The sequence below is a fragment of the Mus pahari genome, chromosome 1 (assembly GCF_900095145.1).
Source record: "Mus pahari chromosome 1, PAHARI_EIJ_v1.1, whole genome shotgun sequence".
Lineage (NCBI taxonomy): Eukaryota > Metazoa > Chordata > Mammalia > Rodentia > Muridae > Mus > Mus pahari.
The window spans coordinates 428071-442850 of NC_034590.1; the positions used below are offsets into that span (position 1 = coordinate 428071).

A 14780-nucleotide genomic window follows, 5' to 3' on the forward strand; every position below is an offset into this window, starting at 1 on the left:
AAAAAAAAAAAAAAAAAAGTGCCACTTAGGGGTAAAATACCCTAATATGCACAAGATCTTGGAGTCAGTCCTCGATGATGATGATGATGATGAAGATGATGATGATGATGATGATGATGAAACCTAGCAGAGGGGCCAGTCAGATGGGCTCAGTGGGTACAGGTGCTTGCTGCCAAGCCTGAGTGTAATCTTCTGGAAGCTACATGGTAGAGGAAAAGACTCAGATCCTAAAATTGATTCCTTTGACCTTCATACATATACACATTCATAAATAAATGAATGTAAACAAAAAAAAAAAAGAAAGAAAGAAAGAAAGAAAGAAAGAAAGAAAGAAAGAAAGAAAGAAAGAAAGAAAAGAAAAGGGAAATCCTTGGCTGGACAGATGGCAAAGTGGTTAGGAGCACTGGCTGCTTTTCCAGAGGGTTCGTTTCAATTTCCAGCACCACATGGGGGTTCAAATCCCTTAGAGATCTGACATACTCCTCGACCTCCACTGACACCTAGCATGTATGTGGTGCACAGACATACACGCAGGCAAAACAAAAACTCCGATGCACATAGAATCCTTTGTTTATCTTGTTGTTTTGCTGCCTCTCTCCTAGCCTTTTTTTTTTTTTTTTTTTTTTGGTTTCTCTTTGTAGTCTTGGCTGTCCTGGAACTGGCTCTGTACTCTGTAGACAGGCCAGGATTGCCTGGAACTCAGAGATCTTGCCTGCCTCTGCCTCCCGGGTGCTGGGATTACAGGCGTGCACCACCACGCCCGGCACTAGCACAGGCTTTTAATCCTAGCTCTTGGGAAGCAGAGGCAGGTGGATCTGTGAGTTCGAGGTCAGTCTGGTATTCATAGTGAGTTTCAGGACAGCCAGCCAGTGCCTTGAGACCATGTCTTGAAAACAAAAACAAAACCAAAAAATTTAACAGACATATTTTATCAGAAGAGACTAGTTATAACTAAGCATGGATACATGCTTATGATTCTAGCACTTGTACTCAAGAGGCTGAGGCAGGGGGACTACTGTGAGTTAGAAGCCAACCTGAAATACAGAGTAAGACCCTGAGTCAAAACACCCCACTACAGAGAAGAGCTGAGAAAGTACAAAGTCACTGTAGAGGATGTGGGGACCCACAAGGCAAATCCAGTCCTTTCCTGCTTTATGTGCAGCCCTAAGCAGGTGAGCTAACTTCTTGGAGCCCCAGCTTCCCCACTGGTGAGGTGGGGCAATGGTCCCCATCTCTAGGAACTCCAATGGTTCACTTTTTGGACATCTGCATAGTCTGGTACCAAGAGAACACCCTCAGTCACTGCCATTGCTTTCAGATTCAATGTTAGCAGTTTTAACCTCTTCTACTGAATACCAGGCTGGGTGACTCTACTTACAAAGGAGCCTCATTAAGGCTGAGAGTGACAGGGGGTCACGGCCTATAGAGTGAGTACCTAAGACAAGGCTTGGCTATTAATGTGCTTTGAGGCATTAAGTAAGTCACTTTAACTTCCTAGGCTTTACTGCCTTCCTGTGACTTCCCAAAAAACATGGGGAGACACAAGATGCTGTCCAGTGGGGAGTGGAAGGACCCTACTGTTCCAAGAAGCACCCCCCCCCCAATGTTTCCTATTCCCCTGCTCTAGTCCCACTGCAGTAGGGCATCTAGTCTAGGCCTGATCTTCCCTCTCCTGGCTGGTCCCAATGCCTTGCATTCACCCAGGTTCATCCATTCTTGGTCACAACCAGACATTCCTTTCACACCACCCAACTTTGCAGTACAGCAACAGGCCCAGAAATGCAAGGTGCTCCACAAAATCTTGTGGTTTCCTAGAGAGAATCAGGCTTCTCACTTCCCCCTTCTGGGAAGCAGATGTGAACCCTCTGGCGAGTTTCAGAGCCAGGGCCAGCAAATACCACGGATGCCACTGCTGCTGCGGTCACCATTCATTACCCACGCACCCCCCTTCATTGGATTCCCTTTCCCGGAGGAGTTATGCATGTCTTGGAGTTAGAGTTCACAACAGCATTCTCACACATATTCAAGCCCACAGAGGGCAAGACCCCACTCTTCCATCCTGCATGGTTTAAGGGTGCCTCCCTTTATTAGAGGCATGCCTTTGTCCTGTAGGAATAACTATTATCAAGTTGAATATTTTATACAAATGTTTTGGTTTGTTTAGTTTTGTGTTGGGAACAGAACTCAACCTCGTGGGTTCTATGCAAGAGTTCTACCACTGGGTTAAATCCCTAGGCTTTTTGTGTAGTTATTAAAGCCCCATTTGGTCTTTAGAATATGGATATTGGAATTGGCATTTTGTCTTATGACTTTAGTCCCAGTACTTGAAGGAGGATCTCTGTGAATTCGAGGTTTTCTAGGGCGTTCTGGGCTACAGGAGTCCCTGTCTCAAAAATAAAATGAAAAAAAAAAAAAAAAGGAAGAAAAGAAAGAAAGGAAAATTAACAAGAGCCGGGCGTGGTGGCGCACGCCTTTAATCCCAGCACTTGGGAGGCAGAGGCAGGAGGGTTTCTGAGTTCGAGGCCAGCCTGGTCTACAAAGTGAGTTCCAGGACAGCCATGGCTACACAGAGAAACCCTGTCTCAAAAACAAACAAAAAAGAAAAGAAAATTAATAAGCTCAAAATCACCTAATTTGGCACTCCTAGTCCCGCCCCATGAGTTTGCCCCGCCCACTCATCCCCTCTTCTTCCAGCCCTGTCCCGCCCCTTGCTTTTCTGGACCCCGACTCTCCAAGAGAGCGTGCGGGAAGGGAGAGCTGTTTGACAACGCGGGTCCTAGAGCAGGAACGTAATGGCGAGCTCTGGGCGAGCTGCGGTCTTGGAGCTCCATGGCGACCCCTTGCTGCCCCTCGCAGGAGCTGAGACGGGCGGAGTTAGTGGAAATTATCGTGGAGACCGAGGCACAGACCGGGGTCAGCGGCTTCAACGTAGCAGGCGGCGGCAAAGAAGGAATCTTTGTCCGCGAGCTGCGAGAGGACTCGCCGGCGGCTAAGAGCCTCAGCTTGCAAGAAGGTAGGCGTGGTCTGCATATGGCAAGGCGGAACCGGCCTATGGGGGCGGAGTTAAGAATCTGCCTCGGCCACCGCACTGGAGGTGTGGCTTGGGGGCGGGGCAAAGCAGGTCTATGGAGGCGGAGTTAGGAATCTGCTTTGCGTCCGGGGCGTGGCGGGGTGGGGCGGGGTCTGAAGGCCTGGTGTGTCAGGGTTGACCTGCAAGGGTGTGGTTAGTTAGGTATCTGCCTAGAGTGCTGGCAGGATGAAACTGAAGTTGTCCCTAGTTGCTAGGAGGCGGGGTTAAGAGGTTGTGGTGAGGCCTTCCTTGTTCTTCTGAATCTAGCTCCTCAAGCACGCCAGGCCCTCGCTCTACCACCGAATTACATCTCATTCATTGTTTTGGGGGCTCGGGAAGGAGCCCAGGCCCGTCTGAACTCGCTGTACAGTTGAGGATGAGCTTACTCCGTCTACCAAATGCCGGGATATAGGCATGCACCCCCCATGCCCGTCTTTCAAATTCTTTTTAATTTTTGAGTCTAAGTTGCACGAGTTGGCCTTGAACTTCCTGTGTAACCCTGGCTGGGTTTAGACTTAAAAAATAATTAGTTTATTTTATTTGTATGGATGTTTTGCCAACAACTATGTCGATGTGTAATGTATCTGTTGTACCCCTGGAGGCCAGAAGAGGGCTCGGAATCCCTTGTGCGCTGCCGAGTGGGTAATAGATCTGGAAGAGCAATCTTAACTGCTGAGCCATCCTGCCAGCCCTTGGCCTTGAACTTTTGATCCTCCTGCCTCAGCCTCCAGGGTAGCTGGGATGACAGGCCTGAGTGACCATGCCCAGCTGGCACTATGATTATTTAGGGCTGGTTCATTGTCTGTGTTGGACTCCCAGAACCCTCGTGATATTTCTGTGTCTCCATATTTTCATCTTTAAATGGGAATAATTAGCACTGACCTCATGAGGTTATTATGTAGCTTAAATGAATCAGGTTTTGAAAACAGCACACAGATAAGTGTCACATAGTAAGCACTATGTAAGTGCTAATTAATGTGTTATTGGGACAGGAAAAAGGGGGTGGAGTTAACTTGAGATGGAGAGAGGAACTTAATTAAATGAAAGATTTTTTTTTTAAAGATTTATTTATTTATTATATGTAAGTACACTGTGGCTGTCTTCAGGCACTCCAGAAGAGGGAGTCAGATCTTGTTATGAGCTACCATGTGGTTGCTGGGATTTGAACTCTGGACCTTTGGAAGAGCAGTTGGGTGCTTTTACTCACTGAACCATCTCACCAGCCCCATGAAAGATGTTTTTAAGAAATATGGATAAAGCTGTTTCAACTTATGCATTGCATGTAGCAATTTTTCTTTCTTTAATTAATTATTTTTAAAATGTATATGTTCATTTTTGTCATACTGAGGATGGAACCCAGGGCTTTTTGGACTTGCTAGGCGAATGCTCTATAAACTGTGCTCCCAGCCTCTCATTGGTGAGCTCTAGGCAAACATTCTACCAATGAACTACATCCCCGGCCCATAACAGTTATTTACTAAGCATCTTACTGCTTTGGCTACAATGGTGAACAGAACACAGAAAGGTTCCTACACTTAAGAAGCTTACAGAATAGTGGGGTGGAACTAGTGAGAAGGTAGGGGGAAGGGCAGTTTTGAAGGGCTCATAAGGGCTATGACTTTTATTCTGTGATGTAAGCAGAAGAGAAATGGAAATGAATGTTGTGGAGCTGCTTTCTTTACAGTTGGCTGAAATGTAACAGGCAGCACAGGGACAAGATCAAGTAACCTCTAAGAGTGATGGACGGGCAGGCCTAACATGGTGTTGTTGGGAGGACTTGACTGTCGGGTTTCAGGACTATGTGTAGGGTACCATAGAGAGGGAGGCCTCAAGGATGCTTGGAGGCATCACTTTTAGGTGATAGTGTGCCTAGCTACGTTTCATCCCCACTTCGCTGGTTGTGGGGAATCTCTGAGGAGGTTTTACCTGAGGACCGAGTGGCCTGCTGATACCTGTTTGGAGAAAGACAAGGTGGGAGTGTTGTGTTTGTTTTTTGTTTGTTTGTTTGTTTTAAAACTCAAGGACAATTTTATTACAGACTGGGAGAAAAACACCAGTGCAGGCAATCTGTAAGTCTTAGCAATTGCTGAGTGGGGGAGAGGAAGAGAGAAAGCCAGGTCTTTTAAGTTAGGGTCCAAGAAAGCAATGGAGGTTAGTTAGTAGTCATGTGGCTAAAGGGATGGGGGAGGAGTGTGGGGAGCCTCAGAGAAAGAATAAGAAAACACAAAACACTGTGCCAGGGAAAGCAGGCCCAGGCTCTGAGCAGCATCCAAGAGAAACGGGGAGGGATAAAAAAGAAGAGGGGCAGTTGCCAGGCTTCAAGGTGCTGCCCGATGGAAGCTTGGCAAACACAGCCTTTAGACATTTCTTGTTTGTTTGGTTGGTTTGCTTAGGTTTTTCGAGACAGCCTTTCTCTATGTAGCTCTGGTTATCTTGAACTCCCTTTGTAGACCAGGTTGGCCTTGAACTCACTTACTACTGCCATTTGCCTCTGCCTCCCAAGTGCTGGGATTAAAGGCAAGTGCCACCATGCCCAGCTTGTTTTCTTATTTTAATTTCTTGAGATAAAGTCTCCCTTTGTGGTCCTTCCAAGCCTTTGATTCCTCCTGCTCCAGCCTCAGGAGGGTTGGGGTGGCAGGCGACCTGGGACCCATCAAATGCAAATCAGAGCTTTCTCTTGCACACTGTCTGGGGGTGTGGAAGGGCACCTAGATAGACAATCACATCTCTGAATTCTGCATCTGAGGATTCAGGGATCAGAGACTGAAATTATTTGTGCCTGTGTTGGGGGGAAGTGCCTATACTGAACATGTCTGGACTTTCTTCTTTCATTATCCCCTAAGGGGCTAGAGATATGCCTCTGCAGTTATGAGCATTTGCTAGCCATGCAGAGAACCAGGGTTCAGTTCTCAACACCCACACTGTGGCTCACAACTGTCCCTTACAAGGGTCATATGCCCTCTTCTGGGCTCTGCACTGTCATGCATGGAAGCAAAGTACTCAAACACAAAAAGAGTAAATCTTAAAACACAAGGGAACAACTATTTATATAGTATTTACATTGTATCATATATAATTTGGAGTTTGTGGTGCTGGCCTGTCATTCCAGCAGCCCTTGGGAGGCCGGGGTAGGAGATTCTTGAGTTTAAGGCTAGTTTGGACCACACTGGGAGATTTTGTATCAAACAAACAAACAAAGTTATTTAAGTGTCCAAGGCAGGAGAATGGAAAGTTCAATGTCTGCCTTGGCAACTTAGTAACATCCTGTCTCAAAGAGAGAGAAAAGAGGACCAGGGCTCTGGCTCAGTGGTAGAGCACTAGCCTAGAGTTCTGGCTCAATGGTAGAACATTGGTCTAGTATGCATAAGGCCCTGGGTTCAATCTCCAGCACCATTAAAAAAAAACCCAGAAGTTAGAAAGTTAGGCTGAAGAGATGGCTCAGCATTTAAGAGTGCTGGTTAATCTTCCAGAGGACCCAGAGGAGGAGGAAGAGGAGGAGGAACATGATGATGATGACGATTCTTTTCTCTTTTGAGACAGGGTTTGTCTGTGTAGCCCTGGCTGCCCTAGAACTCATTCTTAGACCAGGCTGACCTCAAACTAAGAGCTATGCCTGCCTCTGCCTCCCAAGTGTTGGGACTAAAAGCATGCATCACCATGCTTGGCTTTAGACCCAAATTTTATTCCTAGTGGCCACATGGTAGTTCAAAATAAGTCTGTGACTCCAGTCCTAGGGGATCCAACACCTTCATCTGACTTCTATGGGTACCAGGCACATACGTGGAGCATAGACATGCATGCAATCAAAATGCTCATACATTAAAAGCAAGCAAACAAACAAGCAAACAAAAAACTCATTAAAATATAATAATAAAACTCCAGAATTTTACCTAGAGATGAAGTACAGGGAATGCAGGGTGGATGTATATAGTTGTTATGCAAATATTATGTTTATATGAGATTTGTACATTCACAGTTTTGTTTTGTTTTGTTTTGTTTTAAGATTTATTTATTTATTATATGTAAGTACACTGTAGCTATCTTCAGATACTCCAGAAGAGGGCGCCAGATCTCGTTACGGATGGTTATGAGCCACCATGTGGTTGCTGGGAATTGAACTCAGGACCTCTGGAAGAGCAGTCGGTGCTCTTACCCGCTGAGCCATCTCGCCAGCCCTCATTCACAGTTTTAATACTTGGGTGGATAGTGCTCAGAAACTGCAGAGATTGGGGGGCCACTTATAAGTGTAGAGGGGAGAACTCAAGGATGGAAGCATAAATGTGGGTGTCAGAAATAGACACCTTACTAAACTTCACAACATTCCCCAACTGGGGCACTATAATCCTAGTACTCAGGAGGCTCAGGCAAGAGGGTTGATAGTGTGAGGCTAGCCTTGGAGTCATAGTGAGAAAAAGATCAAGACTAGCCTGAGCTACACAGGGAAACCCAGCTTCAGAAAGCAAAAACAAACAAACAAAAAAGGTTGGTGAGGTAGCTCAGTGGTTAAGACAGGAGCTGAACAGAGGACCTGAGTTTGTCTCTGACACCCTTGTTGGGCAGCTCCCATCTGTAACTCCAATTCCAGGAAATCCGAAGCTCTCTCTGGTTTCTGTGGGAGCCAGCATACACACACACACACACACACACAAATATACACTGATACATATGCACACACATACAAAAACACACATATACACACTAACACAAACATAAACACATATATACTCAAACATGCACACACACATACACACATACAAACACACACTCACACAAACATATACATACACACTCACACAAACACACACACACACACTCACAGTCACATACACAAAAATAAAATAAATTTTATTTATTTATTTATTTATTTATTTATTTATTTATTTTTGAAATAGGGTTTCTCTGTGTAGCCCTGGCTGTCCTGGAACTCACTCTGTAGACCAGGCTGGCCTCGAACTCAGAGATCCGCCTGCCTCTGCCTCTCAAGTGCTGGGATTCAAGGTGTGCGCCACCATAGCCCAGCAATAAAATAAATATTAAAACAGACATAATAAAGAGTATTACCAGAGCCTGAGAGATGGTTCCATGGTTAAGAGTGCTGAGTTCAGTTTCCAGAACCCATGTCAAGTAGCTCACAGCCACTAGTAATTCTGGCTATAAGGTATGTGATGTCTTCTTTTGGCCTCAGAGAATATCCGCATAAACAAAGCATATATACTTACAGACACACATTAAAAGCAGGGGAGAGAGCAAGTGTAGCAACCCACTTCTTCAATCCCAGCACTTGGGAAGCAAAGGCAGGTGGATCTCTGTTAAACTGAAGCCAGTGTCTAGGCAAAGCCAATTCAAGGTCTGAATCTTCTGTCAGTGTGTCTGTCATACGGACGTATAGTACTGGAGACTGAACCCAGGACACCCTTCGTACTAGGCAAGCGTGCTCCATAGCAGAGCTACAGCTCCAATTTCAACAGTGTATTCTTATGAGTTCAAGAAGCAGGGGAAGGAACCATTCAGAGAGTAAGGTACCTCCGTACCTTACGGTTTCATACTCACAACTGGGTGTGGTGGCAAATGCCTGTAATCTTAGCCCTTGCGGTGGAGGAAGAGGGTCAAGGGTTTAAGATCATCCTCGGCTATATAGTGAACTGAGTGAACCCCTGTGGGTACTCAAAGATGCTGCTTTTTGATTCTGATCTCACAAGGAACCCTCTGCTTGAATGATGAGGATGGAAAAGGAGAGTGAAGAGACAACCATAAGTGGCCCAAGTGGATCCGTTCCTTCCGGAAAGGGGCGGGGCTAAAGCCAATGGGACCAGTTTCGTCGCTCTTAGAGCCATAACCTCTGAAATTTCCTCTCAAGCTAGAGGCCTGTGATATGCAGGGTCAAAATCTGGGAGGGGCCTCTCATGGCTGACTCCTAGGAAGTGGGCGGGCCCAAGTGTGGGTGGAGTCAGGAGACACTCACTCCAGACCCACCTCCACCTCGTTTGCAGGGGACCAGCTGCTGAGTGCCCGTGTGTTCTTTGAGAACTTCAAATACGAGGATGCACTTCGCTTGCTGCAATGCGCAGAGCCCTACAAGGTGTCCTTCTGCTTGAAGCGCACTGTGCCCACCGGGGACCTGGCACTGAGGCCGGGGACGGTGTCTGGATACGAGATGAAGGGCCCGCGGGCCAAAGTGGCCAAGCTGGTACGCGTGCTTAGCCCGGTCCCGGTCCAGGACAGCCCCAGTGACCCGGTCGCTGCTGCGCTGTAAACCCTACTCCCTTTCACCGTGGCCCACTTTGGCCCTCTGTCTGTCACTAACCCAACACTAATTCGCCCTCTGCCCCTTGTTCTCTGCTCCTAAACTCCACCCCTGTCAAAGGGTGCACCTGTCAGCAGGTGGTTCTCACCCATCCCCACCATGCAACCTGGGCTCATTAGGGGTCATGGAGTCCTGGAAGGCTAGATTCTAGCCCAATGGCTGTTGGGTTACTGAATGACCCAAGTTTCTTTTCCTCTCTGGGTCCCAGTTTCCCCATCTCTACAGTAAGGATGTTGGAGAAATTCCAGAATCAGGGCCTGGAATTTTTGGGTTCCCATTGCCACACCCCTGTCCACTCACTGTGAGATTCTGAATGACTTTCATTGCCTTCCTGAAGTGACAGGCAGGAAGGCGGATTTGTTGGGGATATACTCTACCCCAAACTTCTCCCAGCCTGGTATACTACGTGGGTTATTTTTCTGTCTACTCCCAGCCTCCCACTGTCCCACAGCCTCCTGCCTCTCTCCTCTCTCCTCAGAACATCCAGAGTCTGTCCCCTGTGAAGAAGAAGAAGATGGTGACTGGGGCCCTGGGGACCCCTGCAGATTTGGCCCCTGTTGATGTCGAGTTCTCTTTTCCCAAGTTCTCCCGACTGCGTCGGGGTGTCAAAGCCGAGGCTGTCAAGGGACCTGTCCCAGCTGCCCCTGCCCGTCGCCGCCTCCAGCTGCCTCGGCTTCGTGTCCGAGAAGTAGCTGAAGAGGCCCAGGTAGCCCGAATGGCTGCTGCTGCTCCTCCCCCAAGGAAGGCCAAGGCAGAAGCTGAGGCAGCCACAGGAGCTGGGTTCACAGCCCCTCAGATAGAGCTAGTTGGGCCTCGGTTGCCTAGTGCTGAGGCGGGTGTCCCTCAGGTCTCAGTTCCCAAGGGGACCCCCTCAACAGAGGCAGCCAGCGGCTTTGCCCTTCACCTGCCAGCCCTTGGGCTAGGAGCCGCAGCTGCACCGGCTGTGGAGCCCCCAGCCACGGGAATCCAGGTTCCACAAGTGGAACTCCCCACCCTGCCCTCTCTACCCACTCTTCCCACACTTCCATGCCTGGACGCCCAGGAAGGGGCTGCAGTGGTAAAAGTCCCCACCCTGGATGTGGCAGCTCCGTCTGTGGGGGTGGACCTGGCTTTGCCAGGTGCAGAGGTGGAGGCCCAGGGAGAGGTTCCTGAAGTGGCCCTCAAGATGCCCCGGCTTAGTTTCCCCCGTTTTGGGATTCGAGGGAAGGAAGCCACTGAAGCCAAAGTGGTCGAGGGCAGCCCCGAGGCCAAAGCAAAGGGTCCCAGACTTCGAATGCCCACCTTTGGGCTTTCTCTCCTGGAACCCCGGCCCTCTGGCCAGGAAGCTGTTGCTGAGAGCAAGCTGAGGCTTCCCACCCTCAAGATGCCTTCTTTCGCCATCGGTGTGGCTGGGCCTGAGGTCAAGGCACCCAAAGGGCCTGAAGTAAAGCTCCCTAAGGTTCCTGAGGTCAAACTCCCCAAAGTACCTGAGGCAGCCATCCCAGATGTGCAACTCCCTGAGGTACAGCTGCCCAAAATGTCAGACATGAAACTTCCAAAGATCCCCGAGATGGTTGTACCCGACATTCACCTTCCAGAAGTGCAGCTGCCCAAAGTCCCTGAGATGAAAGTCCCAGAGATGAAGCTCCCAAAGGTGCCCGAGATGGCTGTGCCCGATGTACACCTTCCAGATGTACAGCTCCCAAAAGTTCCAGAGATGAAGCTCCCGAAGGTGCCCGAGATGGCTGTGCCCGATGTACACCTTCCAGATGTACAGCTCCCAAAAGTTCCAGAGATGAAGCTCCCGAAGGTGCCCGAGATGGCCGTGCCCGATGTACGACTCCCGGAAGTTCAGCTGCCCAAAGTGTCTGAGGTGAAGCTCCCAAAGATGCCTGAGATGGCCGTGCCTGATGTCCACCTCCCGGAGCTGCAACTGCCCAAAATGTCCGAGGTGAAGCTCCCAAAGATCCCCGAGATGGCCATGCCCGATGTTCACCTCCCGGAAGTTCAGCTGCCCAAAGTGTCAGAAATGAAACTCCCTAAGATGCCGGAGATGACCATGCCCGACATTCGCCTCCCGGAAGTTCAGTTGCCCAAAGTGCCCGACATTAAACTTCCTGAAATGAAGCTTCCAGAAATAAAACTCCCTAAAGTGCCTGACATGGCAGTGCCTGATGTCCCCCTTCCAGAGCTGCAGTTACCCAAAGTGTCAGACATTCGGCTGCCTGAAATGCAAGTGTCACAGGTCCCAGAGGTGCATCTTCCCAAGATGCCAGAGATGAAGTTGTCCAAGGTTCCTGAGGTGCAGAGGAGACCTGCAGGGGCGGAGCAGGCGAAAGGGACTGAATTTAGTTTCAAGTTGCCCAAGATGACCGTGCCCAAATTGGGGAAAGTGGGCAAGCCTGGGGAGGCAGGTATTGAGGTTCCAGACAAACTCATGACACTTCCCTGTCTGCAGCCAGAGGTGGGCACTGAGGCGTCCCGTGTTGGTGTCCCTTCCCTCTCTCTCCCCTCTGTGGAGCTAGACTTGCCTGGGGCCCTGGGCCTGGAGGGACAAGTCCAAGAAGCTGTCCCGGGCAAAGTGGAGAAGCCAGAGGGCCCCAGGGTGGCAGTGGGTGTTGGAGAGGTGGGCTTTCGTGTGCCCTCTGTGGAGATTGTCACTCCTCAGCTGCCCACAGCTGAAGTTGAGAAAGAGCAGCTAGAGATGGTGGAGATGAAAGCCAAACCCTCTTCCAGGTTCTCTCTGCCCAAATTCGGACTTTCAGGGCCCAAAGCTGTCAAGGCAGAGGTGGAGGGGCCTGGGCGAGCCACCAAGCTGAAAGTATCCAAGTTTACCATCTCACTTCCCAAAACTCGAGCAGGGACTGAGGCCGAAGTGAAGGGAGCTGGGGAAGCCGGGTTGCTGCCAGCGCTGGATCTGTCCATCCCGCAGCTCAGCCTGGATGCTCAACTGCCCTCAGGCAAAGTGGAAGTAACTGACAGCAAGCCTAAGGTGCCCAGATTTGCTCTGCCCAAGTTTGGGGTGAAAGGCCGGGACTCTGAGGCTGATGTACTGGTGGCAGGGGAGGCTGAGCTTGAGGGAAAGGGTTGGGGCTGGGATGGGAAGGTGAAGATGCCCAAGCTGAAAATGCCGTCTTTTGGGCTGTCGCGAGGAAAGGAAGCAGAAACTCAGGATGGACGTGTCAGCCCGGGGGAAAAGCTGGAGTTCATAGCTGGGCAGCTTAAGATCCCTGAGGTGGAATTGGTCACACCAGGAGCTCAGGAGACAGAGAAGGTCATCAGTGGCATGAAGCCGTCAGGCGTCCAGGTGTCCACCACTGGGCAGGTGGTTGCAGAGGGCCAGGAGAGTGTGCAGAGGGTGTCCACACTAGGCAGCTCTTTGCCCCAGGTGGAACTGGCCAGCTTTGGGGAGGCAGGCCCTGAGATTGCAGCCCCTTCTGCAGAGGGTACGGCAGGCTCTAGGGTCCAGGTGCCACAGGTGATGCTGGAGCTACCTGGAACCCAGGTGTCAGGAGGTGATCTGTTAGTGGGCGAGGGCATCTTCAAGATGCCCACAGTGACAGTGCCCCAGCTAGAGCTGGATGTGGGGCTGGGCCATGAAGCCCAGGCTGGTGAAGCAGCCAAGAGTGAGGGTGGGTTAAAGCTGAAGTTGCCCACACTGGGGACCGCAAGCAGAGGAGAGGGTGTTGAGCCCCAGGGGCCCGAGGCCCAGCGCACCTTCCACCTCTCATTGCCTGATGTGGAACTCATGTCACCAGTGAGTAGCCATGCTGAGTACCAGGTGGTTGAGGGCGATGGGGATGGCGGGCACAAACTCAAGGTTCGGCTGCCCCTGTTCGGTCTGGCGAAGGCCAAGGAAGGGATAGAAGTTGGAGAAAAGGTTAAGAGTCCAAAGCTCAGGCTACCCCGAGTGGGCTTCAGCCAAAGTGACTCGGTCTCCGGAGAAGGCTCTCCCAGTCCTGAGGAGGAGGAGGAAGGCAGTGGGGAAGGGGTTTCCAGTCGCCGGGGTAGGGTAAGGGTCCGCCTACCTCGTGTAGGCTTGGCTTCCCCTTCTAAAGTCTCTAAGGGACAGGAGGGTGATGCAACCTCCAAGTCCCCAGTTGGGGAGAAGTCACCCAAATTCCGCTTTCCTAGGGTGTCCTTAAGCCCCAAGGCCCGGAGTGGGAGTAGGGACCGGGAAGAAGGTGGATTTAGGGTCCGACTGCCCAGTGTGGGATTTTCAGAAACAGCAGTTCCAGGCTCCACCAGGATTGAGGGAACGCAGGCCGCTGCCATCTGAAGCCCTGGGACAGCTGTGGATTCCCCCTCTTGTCTTCCCATCCCCCAGCCTAGCTCCCCATTTTGTATGTGACATTACTAGCACTAATCCTCAGAGGGCTTGAAGGTGGGCAACTGACTCAGGCAGGAGCCAGGGGCCTGTGCCACCTCACTGGCCAAAGTGCCTGTGTGTCATGTCAAGCTATGGGAATAAAATAATTCAAAAGTTGTCATGTGTCTTGGTTCTCATGTAGGACACAAGGTCTCCTTATGTTTTCCCCATCTGGCTTGTGCAGTGTTAACCTCAGCTTGAACTTAAAATCTTGTAGCCTTGAGGGGCTGAAGAGATGGTTCAGAGGTTAAGATCACTGGCCTCTCATGCAGAGATCCTGAGTTCAATTCCCAGCAACCACATGGTGGCTCATAACCATCTAGTGAGATCTAGTGCCCTCTTCTGGCCCGCAGGCGTACATGCGGACAGAAAGCGGCAGACAGCCTTATAGTCTCTCAGAGCTGGGATTACAGGCAAGCCCCGCCCTTGCCCTTCACAGTTCCCAGAGGCCTTGGCGAAGGACCTGTGGTGAGATCCCAGCAGGGCACAGCAGGGTCCCTCTGTGGAGAGTAGCTGTCCTCTGCAGGTGAACTGTCCATCTTCCCTTCCCATAAGCAAGACTTGACTTTACTTGTGGTGGTGTGTGCCACCACGCCTGCTTTACATGGTGCTGGGAATTCAACGTCTCATCCATGCTAGAGGAGTACTCCCCACCACCCGAGCTACCTCACAACTCCGTAATTTTAATTTCAAGTTCCACTGAGTTCCCGGAGCTGGCTTTGATCTATCTCACTCTAAATTCCCTTTCAGTTGTTTTCAATCCCCCTGCCTCAGCCTTCTGAGACTAGCTAGGATTACAGATTTATGCCAGCAAGGCCACCAGGCTAGGTTTCACGCTCCCTTTCCTGTCTTTCTGGTTTGACTGCCCTGTGCACTTAGGGCTCCACCCGAGGAGGCTCCTCCTGGTTCCTTCTTTGGAATCAACATTTCAGAGCCTCTGCTTCAAATACTTGGCTGCCTTTTGGGACCAAGCCCCAGGCTCCAGAGCAGCCAACACTGCTGGGCCCTCAGCCCGGGGGTGGGGGGGTGGGGGGGGCGGGGGCGGGGTAGGCCACAGG

The 14780-nt window shown here is 50.4% G+C and overlaps 1 protein-coding gene across 1 annotated transcript in view; it reads left to right on the forward strand.

Annotated features, from left to right (window-relative positions):
- Prx (periaxin) overlaps nucleotides 1-14014 on the forward strand; it is a 19851-nt gene extending 5837 nt beyond the window's left edge. The window contains exons 5-7 of the mRNA XM_021200990.1: nucleotides 2857-3013; nucleotides 9061-9257; nucleotides 9853-14014. Of these exons, the coding sequence (XP_021056649.1) occupies nucleotides 2857-3013; nucleotides 9061-9257; nucleotides 9853-13632 (4134 nt within the window). The 3' untranslated portion in view covers nucleotides 13633-14014. The remainder of the gene's footprint in view (nucleotides 1-2856; nucleotides 3014-9060; nucleotides 9258-9852) is intronic.
- The last annotated feature ends 766 nt before the right edge of the window (nucleotides 14015-14780 follow it).